Here is a 22,864-nt window from a genome sequence, read left to right on the forward strand (position 1 = left end):
TGCACACAGCATGGGTAAACTGTTCTAAATTCAAATTAAATTTGTGTATATTAGCCCCTCAACCTTCCCACATTGGCCATCTGTACTAACAAGAACATTCATTGTTGCGTTCCTTTGCTGATAAACAAAACCCAAAACGTGTTTACATACAACTTCCTTGTAAAAAGACTAATAGTAGCTTTTCTAGCAGTTTCTTTAGGTAAAACATTCAGTAAAACCCTTTTGTGAATTATTAAATCAATCTTTTGTTTACTCTAAATCTAAATTTTATCTTTGTAGATATGGGCTTGTCTCTAAGGAAAGAACAATTATACTTAATTTTTACTTTCAGTCTGAGGATACACAGGAATCTATAAAGTATGTTTGTTCTATGAACAATTTTTTTTGTGTGGGAATCGCACCTTATCAGCTTTTTACAAACTAGCCAGTGTATAAATAACTTTTATCAAGATAAAAAAAGTAATCCATTAATTTCATATGTTCATTAGTTTCATATTTAAAGTGAAATGTTTTAAGCCCTTTTCCATTTTCATTTTGATTATGGCTTGCAACTAATAAAAAAAAAATAATCCAGTATCTCAAAATATTAGAATATTTCCATAGATCAACTGAAAAAGCAATTACAGTAGAGAAATGTCCTTTTTATAAAAAGAACGCTCATTGATGCACTCAGTCCTTGATCAGGGCTCCTTTAGGCTAAATTACTCCATCAATGTGATATGGAAGGAAATCAGGCTGTGGCACTGCTGAGGCATTATTTAAAACCAGGTTGGTTTGATAACAGCCTTTAGCTCATCTGTAGTGTTGGACGAGTCAGCTGTCTTCCCCATGGTTATGGCTGTGTGTACTGATCTAGACCACGACTGCATTATTTTTATAATGTATAAATTGTCATTTTTAAAAACTTGAAATTAAATATTAACATTTTGTAACACTGGATTTATTATTTTTTTTTTTTGAATCATGAAATATTTCACTTTACATGTAATGAATCTAGAGTACCTATATAATGAATCACAATAAAACAAAACTTTTCCACATTTCTTTAAATACACTTGTGTATATGTGAGTGGTTTGATATATTTGTTAGCTGGTGTTTTTAAAAAATACCTAAAACCTGAAAACTACTATTTGAATAAGTATTTAACCCCCATTATTTTGTTGCAATAACAACTTTGTTGACGTAAGTTCCTGAAAGTTGGCACACTGGTCAGTTTACAGTCCGTTTTACCCCTCAGGTTGGATGGAAGTTTATTAAGTGAAATTTTCGAACAAAGATCCAAATTCTGAATTTAATTCAAATCTGGACTTTGACTCAGTAAGTTTTTTTTTTCAGTTTTTTTTCCTGCATTGCTCTGATTTTGTGGTCATTTGGAAAAAGTGGAGCTACTCTTGTTATAGTTTTTTTTTTTCTATCAGACTAAAATGGGTACCATTTGAATCTCTTCTTCGATCTTGACAAGGCGCTCAGGCTCTGAGTATAAAAAGCATCTCCACCAGCAGCACAACTAGTACATAAAGTTCTAGTACCTTAAATTTGCTTAATACTTATTTTAAAACAATATTTTTTATGTCAATCAACAGTTCCTTAAGATAGATGTAAAGTGTAATATTAAATTATTCAATTTTTTATAAATTTTAACCCATATTTTATCAAGAGTACCAATAATTCTTTAGTTGAGTCTATTTATAATGGTTAAGAGCTACCCTGCTCTCCATTGTCTCTATAATTTATTATTGGCCTCTTGATCAGAAAGACACCTGCTCATTTATGTGTGTATCTTATCCAATCATTACACAGAATGGTGAAAAAAAATAAAAATAAAATAAATAAAAACAACCAAAAACACATTGAGTGAGTTCAGGGAGAATGGTCAGACTGGTTAGGGCTGAAAGGCTGTAATAAGCACATAATAATAACACTCCATAATCGTAAATGTCCTACAGCAGACAGAGAAGACTTAATTAGGTTCCAATCCTGTCAGCCAAGAGCAAGTACCTGAGGCTACTGTGGGCACAGACTGAATGAAACCTGGCAGTTTAAAGATAAGGATGCTGCTGCAACAGACAGACATTGTTGTATCAGAAACTGTTGTCAACGACATGAAACTATTGACCCAAGATACCCTGTTGCACCATTTCAGGCTGTTAGTGATAATGGACAGGAATTGCAAAGGTTCTTTTGCACATATTTGCCCCCTCAATACTGATACAGCTTGGTTTGAATTATGGTTACAGTTGTCAATCTTGTGCAGTCATGAACCAAAATCGCCTCATAGAATCCTTGCCATGAATAGCTGTTCTAAAAGCAAAGGGTACTACCCAGTATTAGTGTAGTGGTGTATTATGACATGTCTGGTGAGAGTATATATACACTGTATATATTAAGTAAATATACTCAGCAAAAAAAGAAACGTCCCTTTTTCAGGACTATGTATTTCAACAATAATGTTGTAAAAACCCAAATAACTTTTCAGATCTTCATTGTAAAGGGTTTAAATAATGTTTTCCATGCATGTTCAATTAACCATAATCAATTAATTAACATTAACCTGTGGAATGGTCGTTAAGACCTTAACAGCTTATAGAAAGTAGGCATTTAAGGTCACAGTTCTAAAAACGCAGGACACTAAAGAGACTTGTCTACCGCCTGTAAAAAACACCCAAAGAAAGATGCCCTACAGGGAGACAGGAAGGACAGCTGATTATCCTCGCAGTGGAAGACCACGTGTAACAACACCTGCACAGGATCGGTACATCCGAATATCACACCTGCGTGACAGTTACAGGATGGCCACAACAACTGCCCGAGTCACACCAGGAACACACAATCCCTCCATCAGTGCTCAGACTGTCCGCAATAGGCAGTCCATGAGGAGGAGATGCACTGCAGTACTTCAAGCAGCTGGTGGCCACACCAGATACTGACTGGTACTTTTGATTTTGAGCCTCCCTTCATTCAGGGACACATTGTGAAACATTTTTAGGTTAAGTCTTATGGTGTTGACTCTTTTAGTGTTCATACAAATATTTACACATTAGGTTTACTGAAAGTAAAAACAGTTGAAAGTCAGTGCATTGCGTGGAAGGTTCCCCTGCTTAAGTCAGCCCATGTCCAGGCTCGTCTGAAGTTTGCCAGGGACCATCTGAATGATCCAGGGGAGTCATGGGAAAAAGTCCTGTGGGCAGATGAGACCAAAGTAGAACTTTTTTGTTGTTGTGTTTGGAGGAAGAAGAATGCTGAGTATCGTCCCAATAATACCATACCTACTGTGAAACATGGGGCTGGAAGCATCATACTCTGGGGGTGTTTTTCTGCAAAGGGGACAGGACGACTGCACTGTATTAAGGAGAGGATGAACGGGGCCATGTACTGTGACATATTGGGCAAAATCCTTCTTTCCTCAGTCAGAGCATTAAAGATGGGTTGTGGCTGGGTCTTCCAACATGGCCATGACCCAAAGCATACAGCCAGGAAAACCAAGGAGTGGCTCCGTAATAAGCATATGGACTATTTAAAAGCCATATAACAGGCCTTTGAGGGTCAGAAATCTGGCTGATTAGCAAGTGATCAAATACTTATTTGACACAGTAATTCACAAATAAATTGTAAAAAAAATCATACAATCTGGAAAATCTGGATAAATTTCCAGATTTTTCTTTTTAGATTCTGTCTCTCACAGTAGAAATGCACCTATGCTGATGCAAATGCACTATTGTAGACCCCTCTATGATTTCTAGAAGAACTTGCAAAATCAAAGGGTGATCAAATACTTATTGATATATATATATAAGTATTCGCTCGCCAGCCTTCACATGTATATGTCCTTGAGTAACATCCAATTGTTAATCCATAGGGTTTATTATGATGTTGGCCCTCCCTTCGTAGCTATAACAGCTTCTGGAAAAGCTTTCCACAAGATTTGGGAGTATGGGAATTTTTGACCATTCTTTTAGAAGCGCATTTGTTAGGTCAGACACTGCTGTTGGACAAGAAGGTCTGGCTCATAGTCTCTGCTCTAATTCATCCCAAAGGTGCTCTATCGGGTCAGGAAGGTCAGGACTTTAACTTGATTGTGCAGGCCATACATTGTGCAAATGTATTTATGGCCCTTCCTTTGTGCACTGGTGCGTAGTCGTTATGGAACTGGTGTTGACCTGTTTTTCAGGAATTGGCTCGGTCCTTTACTTCCAGTGAAAGGAGCTCTTAATGCTTTAGCATACCAAGACATTTTGGGCAATTTCATGCTCACAATTTTGTGAGAACAGTTTGAGGATGTCCCCTTCCTGTATCAACATACACACCAGTGGGCCATCCTCAAACTGTTCCCACAAAGTGAGCCAACATAATATTAAACCCTATATGGATTCAGAATTGGATGTTACTCAATTTCATATGCATGTGAAGACATGCGAGTAAATACTTTTGGCAATATAGTGTACTTGAAGTTAGTACTTTATGAGTACTTTTTCAATCAAATAATATATTTTAATCATACGAAAAGCTTCACTCATAATGTATTTTTCAACACAGCAGTGTTCTGTTTATTTGAACTGCCAGCTGTCCCTTATTCACATCCAGTCGCTCTTTGTAATATGAACCAAACTAACAAATAAACAAGACGAGTGACAGTAACATACCAATTTATATTAGGGTCGGCTAATAAATGTACAGTGGAAAGTAAAGCAGGAATAAGAATCTAAGATATCACAGGCATAGACTCACTTAAACTGGGCAGCTGATAATTAGGAATAATCCAGCGTGGTCTTATCCCATCCACCTCAAATTGCAATGTATTGTAAGATGTTCTTGTGCTCACCACAGTTGTAAAGTATGATTGTTTAAGTTACTATAACCTTCATGGCGGCTTGAACTCAGCTCACCATTTTCCTCTGACCTTTCTTATCAACTAAACATTGCCGTCTACACAACTGTTGCTTTTTTTTTTTTTGTTTGTTTTTTTTTGTCCCACGTGATCCACGTGTCTATCCATTTGTCTGCTTCCAGGACATAATCCAAATTCAACAGATAATATCTTTCCTTTGTTTCGATATGAATTTTACATGTCAGTCTAACACACACAGTGATATAAAAAATAAATAAGTTCAGATAAGTCTGATTGGCCAAGGCTTAAGCAGAATCAATTTATAATGAGATGCACCATGTTCGTGTTAAAACAGAAAATAGCATTTATATACTCTGCATAGATGACAGTTTTTAAAGATGTTAACATTATTTCTGTTAACTAAACAGTGTATTAACCCTTATATGTATAAGCTTGATAATAGTGATCAAAGTCACACAACAAAATGAGCTAAAAGAACTTTGATGGTGATGAAACAGAAAATAATAAGGATAGTGCTTATATTCCAAATATTAGACAACATTTCAAATTTTTACCCTAAAATTCTTCCCATCATTTAATACATTAAGACTGTAGGAAATGAAATGCGAATTCCATCAATCTAAGTTTACTTACTGTGCAAATAAGTATCGTGAAAGTGGAGAATACAGTATTCCAAAACACTTTTAAAATAGTGAGAGCTGTGAGATGCAAACAGCACAAATCACTGACAGCAGAATAAATGAACCCATACCTCACATACACCGCTTGTGAGTCATGCCAGAAGAGTTGCTGGGGGTCGTACACTACATTGGGTTAGTTTGAACAAACATAAATGAATCAGAAATCTGTCAGTCACTGTGAACTTTTCAGTGTACAAACTTAGAAAAAGGAAAAGAATAACGATACAATGAAAATGAGGTCATTGTATACAAGTAGATTGCAAAATCATTTACAAAACAGTGATTCACTGTTTTTTTTATGATCGGCTTGAAATAGCCACCAGTTGCTGTCACATAGTAAGTGATATAATTAGCTGCACTACGTCTCTGCAATTATGGTGACACATAATCTCAACCAAAAGCAAAACAATGGAAGTGAGCTGCCAGTTAACTGTGTGTTTCTCCACCAAATGTCAAATCTGGATTTTCAGGCTGGCCCTGAGAATACAAAGACTTTTATCACACTGGTACATTTTTATTAAACACACCTTGAAACACCTTCTCAAGAAGGTCTTTCTAGATCATTTTCAGTGTAAGAAATATGACGTGAATTTTGTCTTTAAGCTAAAAGATTTAAGGTTTACTTATACAGTAATTTAGCTATATGTGAAATTCCTCGCCAATTTCAAAAGTAACAATAAATAAATAAATAAATAAATACAAGAAAAAGTTTAACGAAAACGTCATTCATCAGTGCAATGTTGGGAAAAAATAGCAAAAAGTGTGTGGTTTTGTTAAGAATGAAATACTAATTTGGTGCTTTTTGAATATCAATATAACTAAATACAAAAATAAGTGTTTTATTATTTGTCACTTGTGCTTTACAGCACTCTAAAGTGATTTTTTTTTCACATATCCCAGTTAGGGTCAGAGTGAAGGACCAGCCAGGATACAACACCCCCCTGGAGCAGATAGGGCTAAGGGCCTGGCTCAAGGGTTTAACAGCAGCAACTTGGGTGGGTTTGAACCCCTGAACTTCTGATCAGTAGCCCACTAACTCACAGCCTTAACCATTTGAGCTGCTACTGACCCTATATAAATTAATTAATATGAAGCACAGATGCTGTCACATGTTACCCAGTGAAGGTCATTGTGGCCATGTTGTGAAAGAGGAATTTAAGAAAATAATAAACACAAGAGAATAGAAAATGTAAGGTGTCTTCATACAATGACTTACAGTATCATTATTTGCATTTAGTTTATGTAAATAAGTTTAAATAGTAAATGGTACATTAAATAGTTAATTATTGTAGTTTAAATAACAATGTAAATTTCTAAATAAGCCCTCAGCAGTAATAGGTAGGATAAGCCTGTTACATAATTATTATTTTTTTATTTTAAAGCTGCATACAACTGGAAAATCAATTTTATGCCTCCACCCAATAGAAAAAATATACCAGACAATCTTCATTAATTTAATGTCACTGTTTTAAAAAATCTTTTCTATTATGTGACTGAAAGGTGGTTAGAAGAATAAGTATATTTGAAGATATAGAGTAAGAACAGCAAAAATGCATTGTCAACCTCATTAAATATTCCTTCATTTATTGTTGATTGTATACAATTTATTTTTTCTAAAAGGAAAAGGCTCATGAAAAGAGTGAAGTGCACTTCAGTGTTATTTAGTTTAGATTTCTTATCTTATGATTTACAGAGAACCTGAAAATCATCATCACAGCTTTCTTTCTTGGGGATGAGGTGTGTTAAAAGTATAATATAGTTTGTTATTTCCGTTTTTAGTTTACTTCCAGCTGTTTCTCTGGTCCCAGGACATTTTCTGTAGATGGACACTTCTTCTTCTGGCTTCCTTTTTTTTGGCTCCCTGAATATTGTGACATGCGCAAACTGTCATTTAAAGAGCTGATTGTCCGTCGTGATGCCCTGTTAAGGCTGGTTCGGAAGTTTTCTCCAGCGAAATAGTATAGGAGGGGGTTCAGACAGCTGTTAGCAGCAGCCATGCACAAAGTAATGACCAAAATCTTGAGCAAGTATGTTTCCTGCTCGGTATTCTCTGATGCAGCGGCACGCAGATGAAGTGTCCGGACTATATGGTATGGTGCAAAGCACAGCAGGAAGGTAGTGAGAATCACAACGATTAGGCACAGAGAGCGCCGGCGCTGGGCATTATTTTTCTTTTGTATCCTCTGTCTTGCAAATAGTTTTTGGATGATACGTCCATAACAGCCCAGGATGATAATAAATGGCATCAAGAATCCAAAGATCAGTCCCACATAATTGAGCTTCTCCACTCGTTTCCAGTCCGTAGTGTTTTTAATTTCAAAACAGCTTATTTTCGTATTACTCTGAGTACTCCCTGTCAACAGAAATGGAACAGACATGACTGCTACGAACACCCAGATGCAAAAACATGCCAAACTGGCCCGTCGTGTAGTCACCAGGGTCCTATTTCGAACGGGATGAACGACCGCCAGATAGCGCAGTACGCTTAGACCAGTGAGAAATAGCACACTGGTATAGAGATTAACATAAAAAGAGAATACACACCAGCGACATAGCACATCTCCAAAATCCCAGTGACATTCCCTAAAGTAGTAAATCAGGCGAAAAGGCAATGTCAAGGTGAAGGAAACATCAGAAATAGCTAGGTTGGTCATGAACACAATGTTGGCAGTCTTCTTCGTCTGCCTCAGGAACACAAACAGAGCAACCAAATTAGTGAAAAATCCAACTGGAACCATTATGGTATAGGTGATGGTGTATGCTAGGTATTTGAATTCAGTGCAGCTGGTTTCATTCAGAGATTCATTTTTCATTGTGATTGGTGTATCTAAGGAAAAGAAAGGAAAAACATGATTAAAATCTAAAACAATTCATCAGCAGGCTTTGTCAATTCAGTTTAATCTGATTTTGGTTAAAAAGCGAAAGGCTAACAACAAGAGCAGTAGCCTGTAGCTGTTTCAGAAAGGCCAAATTATTGTTCTAAGATTAATATTATTGGAATTATATTAAGATGTTTTTAATCTGTTTTAAAACATGGAACGACATTGCTAAGCCATCAAATTTGTGGAAAAAGTGTGGTCAAAAAAAAAAAAATATGAATGACCATGTTTGTACTTAACACTTAGTAAAGTTGCAACAAAATTGAAAGTAGAAATTAATGTTTAATAGTGAAAGTAAGACCGTTTTGACATGCAAATGCAATGGGATTTCAGAACTGGGACTAAACAGCTGTGTGCCAGTGAGAAAATCGCTCGTTAGTGAGCCTTCGAGTTTACTAGAGAGCATAAAAATTGGACATATTGAAAAAAATTAGAGCAATGGAAAAAGATCATGTGGTTTGATGAGTTTGGACTGACCCTATTCCACAGCGTGAAATAGAACCTATCTCCTGTGAAAGAGAGGTTTTGAAAGAATAAAATTTTTACACATGAATTGGTCACCACATTGCAAACTGCAATTCATTCTAATGGCGGCTGAATGAAACATTAGTATGTGCAACTTTATTTTTTGGCCAAGCAGTGTACAATGATATGATTAAGATTAATGACTTCTTTTATTATGAAACAGCTGATATGACAGCAGGATTGCTAGCTCTACTTAACAAAAAGCATAAAACCAAAACTAAAGTCAGTAGTGAGCCAAGAGCAGTATTTGTGGAGGTGGTCTGGAACTTGTGGCCAAACCTACAAACATTAGGTTTGTAGTATAAAGAGTGGTATATGTATATAATTCATTATTAGTAGTGTTTGGTATAAATGTGTTTAGCATAAATGCATTTTTCATCTGCAAATAATTTTTACAAGTACAATATCATCAGCCTTCCTGGGAATACACTAGTTCCAGTTTACCCGAGAAAACAAACTTTACTTTCATTTAATTACAAGTGCCTGGCATGCTATTGCCACTGGAACACTGACAGATATGTTTTATGGTCAAATTACAAAAAAATAGAATGTTTTGGCAATAAATGACTAAAAAGGGGGTAAAGAGGTGTTGGATTTTTCTTCCTTCAAAAGTCTTTCAGACCTTTTTTATGATACATGGAATAATGGGCTCCATGAAGTACCATGAAATATTAAACGAACATCTGGCGCCTCTGAAATAAAGCTACAATTCCAGTTAATTGCAGCAGGACAGTGGTCTAAATCATACAGAAAAAAAGGTCTTAGTCCCCTGTCCAGGGACCTGTAGTGTTTAAGAGATTATGTAGTAAGGAGTGCTTTCAGATTCCTCGTTCTGTATTCTTCAACAAGTTTTAATGGACTTTATGTCTAGGGACTGGGATAGTCATTATCAAAAGTTTGATCCTGCAATCATTGAACCATCAAGCCTTAGTAAACATAGCACAAAATAGTCTCAGTCTTATTTCCTCCAAACTTTCTTCCTCATGGCTCACTCTTAGGAATTCTTTTGTTTTCTTGATTTCGTCACTTTTAGTCTGCTTGTTAATAGGTAACCCACTGTAAAGTGATCTGCAATGTGCATAAAAATACAGAAACTGACAAAATGTATTTCTCATTTATGTAGTGTAAACAAAGCCTAAACTAATAAAATTACTTGTAGCCTTCTTTAGCCACTGATTTCTTTAACTCCTGTGCCACACCTGTAAGACCAGTGGAATTTGACTGATGTGGCATCTGACATTTTTTGCTCCTACAATTAGAAGGTGTGACAAGTAATAACAGAACTAATGCCATAAATGAACTAATGGCAGTATAGACCCAGTGGTTACAGTCTTGACCTAATGTACAGTATGTACCTGCACTGCCAAGCTGTCAGGTCCTTTCAGCTGTATGTACCAGCGCTGCCAAGCTGTCAGGTCCTTTCAGCTGTATGTACCAGCGCTGCCAAGCTGTCAGGTCCTTTCAGCTGTATGTACCAGCGCTGCCAAGCTGTCAGGTCCTTTCAGCTGTTCCAGTGAAACTGCGCTGTAGCTAATCCAGTATTCTGACTCCAATAACAAGCTAAGCCTGTATTATGATTTCAATAACAACAAAAAGAATATAACAAAAATTTTTGGAGTTTCCTGGCAAAAAAACGAAGCAAGTCTGACGATCCGAATCTTCAAAAAAACTATGGCAATTTCTCTCAGATTCTCAGTAAAATATACCGGTAAATTTCCTTATAAGACCATACACATTGTACATGAGGCTGCTCATTTGTTTTTAAAGTCTTGTTACACATACCAAATAGTTTTATTAACTTTATGTTATAGTATTAATTTGAAAGTGGAAAGTAGATTGTATCTTATGGTTTACTTAAGACTTCTGTGCAGTAATATATATTCATTATCCATTTTAGGGAAAACAACAGTTGTTGAGTGCTTAGGCTATTCTTGATACAAATAATTTCTGCCTGTATTTCTACCAAAATAGTAGTAAAGAAAATAAATTTAGGTGATTGGTTTTTATTCAATTTTAACCTTTTTTTGACAAAGATGTTAGATAAATGTTTAGAAACCTCCTGCACATTTTCCAGAACTTTCTGGAAATCTGTGGTGAATTCAAATGTTGTTTGTTCTTTGGAGCTATCGTGCTAATCTCAAATGATTCGCCCAGATTTATTCTACCTATTTCTTGAGAATTTGGTAGAACAAAAGAATTCCGAATAGATTGTACAACAGAACACTGTGGAAACCCCACAGGATGGGAGTAACTTTACAGCCTTACAGGTGTGTACATTTTCTCCTGAAGTACAATCAAGTTCAATTTAATTTCTTGGAGAGAGAGAGAAGAGGGGGGGTGGGGGGCGGGTTTGGGGTGCCTGTTCGACCGCTTCCAATGCAAATCTAATGGAAATACGAGTTCACCATACCGAAGAACAAGAAAATTCATGCAAATGCTTTAGCTAAGTAAATACACGTATCAACATGGTGATGCGTACATAAATGTGAAAAACAACGCGCATATAGTATATATACTATACTATTTATATATTTATACATACTTGATATTATATATACATCATTGAGAATTGAGAATTTTACGGGAAAGTTAATGTTACATCACGCCCCCTATCGGTGGAATAATTCCGCCACACAAGTCTGTTCCACCAAACAGCCCCGGTCCTGAGCGTTAATGTTTAAATGGTGTCTTTTAGTTCCCAAAAAAAAACATGCCGGTAGAGTGTTTGAAGAAGTGTGTGTGAATGAGAAAGTGTGTTTGTGTGTGTGCGTGTGTGTGTGTGTGTGTGTGTGCGCGCGCGCGACTCTGACCAGGATGAACGGATGAATGAAAATGCTATTATTATTATTATTATAAGCTTTTTTTGTCCCACTCACCTCCCATTACCGCCATCTTCTTCCTCAGCAACAGAGTCTGAAGCGCGGTTAACCCTGATGCGCAAGAAGCATGTCACAAGTCCTAGTGGTTAACAACCCAAGTGGACATTTCCTCTCCAGATCAGCTGTTTACACTCGTCTTCGGTTCGGCGCGCACAGCGTTGTGTTGTTCCACAGCATGCAGATAGACAGTTATTCCGCAGTAAGTAGACGCACAGGTATGTCCTGAACCAGGCACTTCACTGGCAGTTCTCTGGAAGTGCTCTGTGTTCTCCTCCCTTTATCATTTTTTTTTCAACTGACAACTTTCACTTTGCCAAGTGATGAGCCCAGCGGCTGTACAACTTTATTCACTACTGTAGCAGCGCTGTCTACTGACGAAAATTGTATTAATTTCCCCATGCAAAAGCATGCTTAAAATATCCTAGCACAAGTTTACAGGATCTGTTCACCAGATGTGTTTTATAGCCATCAAAAAACAAACAACTTTTTGAAAAAAAAAAAAAACTTTAAGCTTGCATTCTTTTAAGTTTAATGAGCATAAATATTTTGTTGGCTTGAATGTTTTTTATTCAATTTTGTAAAAACTATATTAATTTTTTAAAAAAGCATCATTTTAGGCCATTAAAGAAACACTATCTGACCCAAAGTTTGTAAGCCCCAGCACATCACACTCATACCAGGGGGTATCAAAAATGTTCGAGATTTGTGCGCCACAGATCTAGTCGCTTTCACCTTACGTCCTCCCTCAGATGCCTTTAAATACCTAGAAGTAGAATTCACTATTGGTGTTCTGGCTCTGGGGGTCGAATTTGAAATGCACGATGCAGTGAATGTCAACAAAAGACAATCAGCATGCACAGATCATCTGGCAGATCATGGCACTTGTAATTAGATGAAAGGCAACATGTTCAAATCACACATGAGGATTGCCTGGACTTTTACATATGACACACCAGTGGCAAAAAATATTTTGTGGCTTGTTTTCCGACGATCATCATGCACAAGTTGCCGTATGGGTTCGTAATTTTTGGGGGTTGAGCTCGTTGAAGGTTTTCCTGGTCATGTTCCAGTGATGTTCTTCCTCTCTTGCAGTGCATGTGCCGCTCAAAACACCTCAAACGACTTGCCGAATCATGTGAAATGTCCCTGTGGCAGATTTGCCCAGTTTCACACAGAATTTCACTTTTACTCTTTGTTCTAATTTGCTGTCAATGTACACAAAATGCTGTCTTTTGGCACACTAACTTATGAAGATCAGTGCTTCCTGTGATTGTGCCTGCAGCTTTGTGCTGCCATCTGTTGGTGTGTTGCAAAACTAGTCTCGAAACTTTCTGGTACCACCCCATGTGTTTATTAAAAAACCTATTTCAGAATATTATTAGACATCCTATACAGCTTATTTTTCAGCCACTATAATACATTATACCATAGGGTTTTACAAATGTCTGACTCCACTATCAGGAATAGTTTACATTCTTCATAATCAATTCAAAATGTATTACACCTCATGTCTCTTTTCAAAATACTCTGTGACAGTCTTGTCCTGTGTGCTTTACCTTGTGGGCAGCAGGCACAACTAAAAGCAACAATTTCTTTCAAAAATCTCATACTCTTCACTTAAAGAGGACCATGATAAGGGATTCAGTATCAAGCTTTGCTCCTTAATTCAATTCAATTCAATTAAGTGTTAGGTGGCTGTAAGTTCAACATAACAGGACAGGTGTTTAAGTTATATGGAGTCAATTTTGTTTGATTTTGTTTGTTTGATTTTTGGGAATTTCTGGCCTAAACTATTGGGTGCCTGCAGTCACAAGCTATGAAAGTCCAAAACCATCTTCATTGTAGGGTGGAACCATCTCCAGTCACCAAGCGCATCCCAAGTGGCCTTCATGCGTCAAGATCTCCAACCAGAAGCGGGACTCCAGAATGAGTCAGATAGGTTTGGAGGGCAGAGGGACTAAAACAATGGATTAGGAGCTGGAATGAAACCACTCATTGACCAGGTCAAACCCTTAACCTCTGCTAGTTCTATACTGTAGCTGTAAAGCACTAGCACTGGAACTAGTGATACTGTAATGTCTTCTTAAAAATAATTGGATTGTATAAGATAAACAAATGTAAATGTTGTATTTGTTTAATAACCAAATAGTTACAATAATTCAGAAAATCATGCAAAAACAATGCAAACATATAAAATACACTATGTTAAAATCGATGCACACCCCCATTACAAATTAACCATTTTCAGTCATTTAAAACTTCCCAGTTGTTTTTGTTGCTTGATGCAGGCCAATAATTTAACCTTCTGAAATGGTGACTTTATTTTTATTTTTTTGACCAAGCAGTGTAAAAGAATTTACATATTATTCTATACTAGCCTGAAATACAACTGGAATTTGGTAACAAAATGACACAAATTATCTGTGCATATACAGTTAATATACAATATAAGTATATAAACAATGGCAAACGTTTCATAATTTTCCCTCTTCACAACACCACCATGAATCAAAATCTCACTCACTCATCTTCTATATCGCTTTATCCTGTATTCAAGGACGCTGGGACCTGGAGCCTATCCCAGGAGACTTAGGGCACAAGGCAAGGTAGACCCTGGACAGGGTGCCAATCCATCACAGGGCACACACACACACTCACAAACATACTACAGGCAATTTGGGAACGCCAATTAGCTTAACCTGCATATCTTTGGACTGTGGGAGGAAACCGGGGTAACCTTTTAGGAAACCCACCAAACACGGGGAGAACATGCAAATTCCATGCACACAGAGACAGGACTCGAACCCGGACTCTGGACGTGCAAGGCGCCAGTGCTACGAAATGCAAATAGAATGTCAAAAGTTTATTCACAGAACAAAATATATTAAAAAGACCAAAAGACCTAATTAAATACAAATTACACATGTGATTCTATCACTGAGCCCCATGAGAACTACATGATGGGGACAAGATGTGTGTAGGTGACAATAGGTTATATATCATAAGCCATTTACATGTTCTACATACATCCAACAGTGAATTTGTGAAGTAGAAAAAAAACTCTATGAAACAAAAAGTGGAAACATGATACATTTAAGTGAGCTCAGGGGAAAAATATAAGGAAACACTAACACATACCTGACATGACCAGCAAGATATCAAAACCAGTTTGGGAAGGAGTTCTTGAAACGAGTCTTACAGAGCTTGAATTTAAGAGTATGACACAATTATAACAACTACAGTCCTGTGATTGGTTAAGGAGGTTATTAGTCAGAGACACAAAGATGTAAAGGGTAATTCCAAACTACATCTCAATGAAAATAATATTTACAAGGCATTCCAAAAAATCTTATTTCGTGAAAGAGTCAAATGCCTGAATGTAAATGTAAAGAGTGTTGGGAAGATAAAAAATTGATTATCCAAAACAAATTTTGGATATTTTTTGCATTGTCATAAAGCATTACATTTGTTTGAGCACACCTTGCTCATCAAATACAATTCTTTTGTCTACAAGAACTGGGAAACTGGACAGAATTGAGGGCAATATGAACCCTAGTTCATCTTGTTACCATACGATGATCCCAAGCACAATTACAATTTTCTATATTGTAGTTGTTCAGATCTAAGAATAAAAAAGACACAGACCTCAGTACAGCTGGAAATCAGCAGCAGTTGTGGGTTATCAACAGTTTCCTTTAAAAAAAAATTCCCACCAAGAGGGATGGGCACAAATATAATGATCCAGATGTACAAAGCTGATAAAGACATAACTTTACAATCATTGCAGCCTCAACTTGCTCTAACAAGAAGTAACCCAGGGAGTAAAGAATACGTGTGCACATAATTTTTACCACTTTCTGACAGGAACCAGACTGTTGTTGGGATCAATTGACAGCCTTTAGGAGTTCCTTGTAAGGAACAACAAAAAAATATAGGGGTTCTGTGTTTTATGTGTATAACATATATTCAGGGGGTAATAACAAGATTAACAACACTTCCCCTTCTACGTGGGGTAGAAAAGATTCTTGTTCATTGTCTGATTCATAGCTGGTTTCATGAATTAAAAACAAGTCTTATAGAGGACAGGCTACTCAGGTTTGTGACACTATAAGGAATATTTTATGTGGAAATTGATTTATCTAGTTAAAAATGTATTTCTTAGGAAGAAATTTTTTTTTAGTTCTTGTTTCGACAGCTTGGCAGGCTGGACAACAATTGTTCAGTGTGGCTCAAAGTGAATTCAACTAGTGGTTGATAACCTTAAATAAAAACCACAAAGAAGGAGATACATCACTACTTTTGATAAAATGTAAACAAATGTGAACAGATACAACAACACAATAAAGTTTAAATGAGCTTAAAGATTGTCTCTATTTACATTCCTCTCCTTATTCAAGCATGACTCTTTTTAACTGTTGCTTAACTGTTTAAGCAACCATGTGGCACATGCTATTATATAAATTTTTTTGTGAATACATGGAAACGGCACTTACACAAGTTACACACTAAGTTACAATGTACTGCGTTGAACCAGTACTGTTGTTAACTCACTAGTGACTATGAGTTAATGCATTCTGTCACATCATATACCGACTGTGTTATGGTCGTCCCTCATCTAATGACTTTAGCTCATTCCACTTATTTTAGCTTTAACAGACAGTGAAATGTAAACAGATGAACTTCTAGAGTGCCCTGTAAAATTTTAATCAAAACAGATAATAAATCTGTTATAATCTGCATGCACACGCTCCAGTCGATGCTCGTGTTTACTGACGCACACATGCAATCTCACATGTTACTCATTAATGTATGAATTTAATGTATGCGCCATTTAGTGTATGCACCAACTCCCCTCCCAAATGTATAACCAGACACTATTCTGTAAATATTCTGTAATAAATAAAATAAGCATTCATTACAAATATAACCACGAACTATTTAATTTACATTCATATCAAAATATTTTGGTAGCTACATGTATTAAACATGACTTATAAACTCTGTTATAAGAACTTGACAAATTATTTCCATACTTCTTATTTTCTGTATGTATACTAAACAGAAATTGTTTGCCGCATGGTGTGGACATCATGTTCCTTACTGAAAGTCAGAATCTCAAATTTTTCCTGTTCATATGAAGCTCTGGTATTACCTTTTACGTTGTTGCTCTAGTTTAGTTCAGTTTAGTTTAAAAAGTTAGTATTTTTTATACAAAAAAATCCAAATCTCGAAACTTCATACCTGCTTTCTAATGATGTAGAAGGGCATCTGAGTTCACAGTGTGTTGGCTGTATGACAGCAACATCACCTGATTGGTTAATCCTTCTTTTTGACTCCAACCCTTGGCATGGTTCTGACAAATCACAGCTTGACAATGCTACAAAGGTCTGATTGGGTTATCTTTTGATTTATTTATTTTTTTTAGAAAGAGAAACCAACTTGGCCTGACTTCCCATCTGACATGAAGGTACAAGTAAAGCGAAATACCGTATTTCACCACATATTCATGCCATATCATTTGGGGGCTTGCTGTTTTAAACACTGTAAAATACTCTGTAAAAAGCAAAAAAGAGTTGACTGTAAGTAACCGCACAGGGGATTTTAATACCAAAACAAAGCTGTTAAACAAAGTTTATTATTATTATTATTATTCAAATTTGATAAAACATTTTTAATACCTGAGTGTAGCTAGGAAAAGAAAACTATTCTAGGATTGTTCCGATATTATTTATAAAATTTTTGTATTGAAAAAAATACTTTCTCCATGAGTCAACAGGAACATACATTTTTAAAAAATTGAAAAAAATGGAAGCGGTATCTCCCTGAAATGGCCATATTTTATTCAATAGATTTTTTTCCCTTCCTCTTATACATTTTCATTTTCATTAAAATAATAAATGCACCCTTGTATGTTTTATAATAACATATCTAAAGAAAGAACTGTAAAGGAAAAAAGGAGGTTCTCACTGTGTCATAAATCATGTATAAAGAAAAAAAAATGTATATTTGTGGAAATAATATGTTATCCCTATACACTTTTTATAAATTATATATTTTAATCCTAATGTTTTGATGAACCACCTAACATCAAGTAACAAATCCGAAGTAGTTAACATCACCAACATATTTAGATAAAACTCCTTACTAGGTATATGTCACGTATAAAAAGTAACAGAGATGGCCCAGTTGACCTTGATTTGGGATAAAGAGGTATATATAATATCCCAGTAAGTTTCAAGTTGGGTTCATTATTATGGACAAAGAGCATCATTCACAACAAAACTGCTGATCTGGAGAGTGGTAGAAGATGTAATAAAATAATGTAAATCCTCATTTAGATCTCTGGGATGACCACAATTGATTACAATTCTTGTGCATTTGTGTCAGACAGAAGAGTAACTGTTGTTTGGGTAACTGTAAATGCAGGATGTCAATGCAGGATGTAATCCAAATGTAAGCAGTAACAATCCACTGAGAGGGATGGCACCACAACATAAGACTTTCAGTGCTAATGTACAGTATTTTCAATGTGCAAACCTGAGGTGACAGGGACAAGTCCCATAACATTAGAAGAAAACTTGAGTGTAACCAAACTTAAAAGGAAGCACATCCTCATTTGAGTGATACCTGATAGTGTGACTATAAATAAATCCCTTTAACCGTGCTATTGTATAACAGGAAATTCACTGTCCTATACTCATGTATCCAGGCACTAAATCAAACAGAACGAACTCCAGAATTAATATGCTGTTGTTATTTTTTGTGCTAGGTATTATTTTGGCCCACTCACCTTCCATGCTTGACCTCTCCTTTATCTCTTCTTCCTTAACAACAATTGCTGTGTGGTTAAACCTGAGGTGCAAAGAGCATATCAAAAAGTCCTAATCGTTACAACCCAAGTGAACATTTCCTCTCCAGATCAGATGTTTACACTCAATGTATGAAATCCACTCGTCTTTGTTTCGGAGCACACAGCGCTGTATTGAGTCTCCTCTTACTTTACACAGCATGCAGACAGACAGTTATTTCGCAGTAAGCAGACGCACAGGTATGTCTTGAACTAGACAGTTCACTTGCAGTTCTCTGGAAGTGCTATGTGTTCTCCTCCCTTTTTTTTTTTTAAACCTTCACTTTCTATTCCAAGTGTTGAGCCCTGCGGCTGTACAACCTTATTCACTACTGTAGCGGTGCTGTCTACTGATAAAATATTTATTAGTTTCCCCTGCAAAAGCATGCTCAAAATATCCTAGCAGAAGTTTACTGAAACTGTGTTCACCAGATGTGTTTTATAGGAATTTAAAAAAACACATAAAAAAATGTTACATTGTTATCAAAGAAGTATGGTGGCCCAAAACATGTATACACTCTTTAATATACAAAAATATATATGCCTCTTTTCTGACGATCAGAGATAGCATCAATTATATAAAAATTTATGGATATACTTTAGAACAGTCAGTGTGCAGCTTGTATAGCACAGATTTGCTGTCCTCTAACAGTAACTCAACATGCAGACTTTATTGTCTAAATAACTGTCAATGAACATGAGTACACCCTAAGTGAACATGTCAAAACTGTATCCAAAGTGTCAATATTTTGTGTGAGCACCGTTGATATCTACAATGCACTATAAATCCTCCAGGGCTGTGAGCTGCACATGTTGTTGCTGGGGTCCTCTTCCACTCCCCCATAATAATATCATAGAGCTGCTGTATGTTAGACACATGGTGCTTCGCCACCCTCAGCTTGAGGATGCCCCACATGTGCTCATTGGGATTCAGGTCTGGAGACATACTTGGCCACTGACAAACACATGAACATGATAAATAGGACTTTGCATGTTTAAAGATGTTCAGCTGTTATCACTTAGAGTTTGCTCACTTTTGTTGCCAGCTATTTTGACAATAATGGCTGTATGTTGAGTTAAGGACAGTAAGTCTATACTTTTATAAAAGCTGCACATTGACTACTCTAAAATACTGTATATCCAAGTTTTCATTTCTATAGCATTGTCCTTTGAGTGGATATACTAAAATGTTTGCTAAAACTAGAGGGGTGTACTCACTTTTGTGAGTGGGTGTGTGTATAGGATTATATTAAAGGATATGTATAACAGATTTTTTTTCTCTACTTTTTTTCACATGTACAGTAGTACAACACGTACAACATGTGCTGTATAGTCCTACACAGTGGCCAGAGGGATTTTGAGCCATTCTTCTTGCAGAATAGTACACTACATGATGCTGGTGGAGGAAAACGTTTCCTGACTCACTCTTCCAAAAAGTGGCTCAATAATATTTAGATCTGGTCACTGTGCAGGCCATGGGGGATGTTTAACTTCACTTTCATGTTCATCAAACCACTCTCACCAGTCTTGCTGTGTGTATTGGTTATCATCCTGATACATGGCACTGCCTTCAGGATACAATGTTTCAACAATTGAATGCACATGGTCCTCCAGAATGGGTTGGTAGTCCTTGGCAGCCCATCTAGCACAAGTATTGAGCCTAGGGAATGCCATGACATTGCAGCCCAAACTATCACTGATCCACCCCCATGCTTCACTCTGGGCATTCAACAGTCTGGGTGGTATGCTTCATTGGGGCTTCTCCACATGTGGGAAAGACAGTTAAGGTGGACTCATCAAAGAACAATACATGTTTCACATTGTCCACAGCACCAACAATGTGTCCTCTTTCGAACTCTGATATCTCACTCATAATGTTGTGTGCATTGCAATATTTTAAGCAAAACTGTGCTACTCTGCTAATAAACCTTCACACTCTGCTCTTACTGGTGGAATGTGCAATAAATGAAAATTGGCCATCAGGCTGGTCAAAGGTTCTTTTAATTACCCCTTACTTTATTATACTATTAGACTTAATGGCAAGGTTTTTAGTTAATAGCTCATAAAAATTATGTCGCTCCAAATAGTTTTACCATATTATTGTAAGGCAATTTTATAAGTTGTCTAGTTAATTACTATTATAATGTATAAACATTTTTAAATAGCAATTATTTAAAAAATTAAGTGGCTTCAAATAGATTTTTTTCAGGTTTCTTTTTCTTTGTTTGTTTGTTTGTTTTTGTTAATGTAGTAGCTTTTATGAAGCTTAGAAGAAGACTAGTTGCAATAAATTGTGCAATAAAACTTTTTAAATTGTCAACTGTAACAAATTATATTTAAAACTTTGAAAATATCCTGGCCATACTCCCTTGAGAAATTACTGTAAGTATTAAACATAAGAAATGATGTCATCCCAGCAAAGTTCCCAAATCTCCATAGATATAAATACATGTACAGTGGAACCTCGGATTACGAGTAACGCAGTTTACAAGTGTTCTGCAAGACGAGCAAAGATTTTTTATAATATTTAACTTGATAAACGAGCATTTTCTTGGTTTACGAGCACCGAGTATCATGTTTCACGCATGCGCTTCTTGTTGAGACGCCGAGCGTCACGTGATCACAACTGAGCCAACGTTTTTTCTCTCTCTTGCGCTGCGGAATTGTCTCCCCTGCTGGGTCTTAGTGTTTGTTTCTTACTGGTATAATCAACATCTGTGCACGCATGTACTGTTTACTATAACACTGTGACTACGTGTGTGTGAAACATATTTTATTATGTGTTCGGAAGCGCGTGTGTACAGCGCGTGTACTGTTTTTTTATAACACACGTGTGGGCGCGCGAGTAGGGCAAAAGAAATTCTTAATACAGAGGTTAAAAATCAATTTTCTTCCTCATCGCGGTGTGTGTGTGTGTGTGTGTGTGTGCGCGGGTGTGTGCGAGCGTTAGACACTGTGCCGGCTGTGTGTGTGTGTGTGTGTGTGTGTGTGTGTGTGTGTGTGTGAAACCCTCATTCACAAACACACACACGCGCACAGAAATGAAGGCAAGAGACACACACTCTGCTCTCTGTCGCAAATCTTTTCAGTGGTGATGTGCTGGGTCATTTATTTGTTTGTTTTACTTTACAGCAGTGATTCTGTTAGTTTGCACTCACACAAGTGTCTTTAGCGATGTCTATTGCTTTTAGATAAAACAGTGTAGCGGGAGGGAGACGTTGATTTATGACCTCTGTTTACGGAAGTGTAGTCTAGTGCGGGAGATGCATTGTGGGTAATGCAGTCCGGTGTGTGTGAACGCGAATGTGAGATTTAAGTTAGGATATTGAGCCTGAGTTTTGTTCTTCAGTAGTTTTTTAGTTGGATTTAAGTGCAGGATCCACCCGAAAGTTTGTACTATAACCTGACACTGCAGAAAATAAAAGAACGGGCATCGACGAGTTTGTCCATCTCATCATTACACAAGCATGGATTAACGGCTGTTACGCTGTCGCGAGCAACATAAAAAAAAGCGGAGAAGCTTTAATAATTTAGAACAGAACAACAGTCTTTCTGTTAATGTGTGTGTGAGTGTGTTTAAACGAGAGAAGAAAGTTTTAATTTCCACTGTAAATACATTCAATATGTATTTTTAAACTTATATTCCTTTAAACATCTTTGTTATGTAAACTTTTAAGACAAGATTTGTTGAACATAAATCATAACTAAACTAACCTGAGAGAAGAACATTCTAATTTTTTTTCCATCTTCAGTTGACTTCCAAATACAAAACAAGGTCAAAAAGTGGAAGTGTTTGGAAACAGGTGGAATCTTTAACAAATATTGTTCTTGAGACTTATTACTTTTGCACTGGCTTTCAGTCCTTTAAGGTCAAGAAACAACTTCTGAAAAACTTTAAAAAGTGTATTTAAGTATTTGCATTACCTTAGGTTGAGAGCATATATTATGCCCATCAGCAAAGCACAGCACCTTGGCATATGCTTTCCCAACAGAACTTTTGTTCCCTCCACCACAATAGTTGCCATCCAGTGGTCAAATCCAGGGGTGGATTTGACCACTGATGATATAAGAACAGATTTGGAAGAGAAAACCACAATGAAAACATCAAAATGAAATAAAAAAATAAAAAACTTTTTTTAACAACAGGATTTTTAGTACACTCACAATTTTCCCTCAAAAATACTTGAACAATAAATAATGCTTTTCC

At 36.5% G+C, this 22,864-nt stretch overlaps 1 protein-coding gene across 3 annotated transcripts; it reads right to left on the reverse strand.

Moving 5' to 3' along the window:
- Window positions 1-6,966: 6,966 nt before the first annotated feature.
- Window positions 6,967-18,834, reverse strand: LOC128526180 (cysteinyl leukotriene receptor 2-like). Of its 3 annotated transcripts, none has more exons than XM_053497794.1 (2): window positions 18,601-18,834; window positions 6,967-8,354 (listed from the first exon to the last, which is right to left on the reverse strand). In XM_053497794.1, exons 1-2 carry the CDS (start codon window positions 18,605-18,607, stop codon window positions 7,303-7,305), a joined length of 1,059 nt encoding a protein of 352 aa, XP_053353769.1. In that variant the 5' UTR covers window positions 18,608-18,834; the 3' UTR covers window positions 6,967-7,302. The 3 variants fall into 3 exon arrangements, with proteins under 3 accessions (XP_053353769.1, XP_053353768.1, XP_053353770.1); XM_053497793.1 differs by lacking the exon at window positions 18,601-18,834 and adding an exon at window positions 11,808-12,056; XM_053497795.1 differs by lacking the exon at window positions 18,601-18,834 and adding an exon at window positions 10,287-10,356.
- Window positions 18,835-22,864: the final 4,030 nt, after the last annotated feature.

The sequence above is a fragment of the Clarias gariepinus genome, chromosome 6, assembly GCF_024256425.1.
Source record: "Clarias gariepinus isolate MV-2021 ecotype Netherlands chromosome 6, CGAR_prim_01v2, whole genome shotgun sequence".
Classification (NCBI taxonomy): domain Eukaryota; kingdom Metazoa; phylum Chordata; class Actinopteri; order Siluriformes; family Clariidae; genus Clarias; species Clarias gariepinus.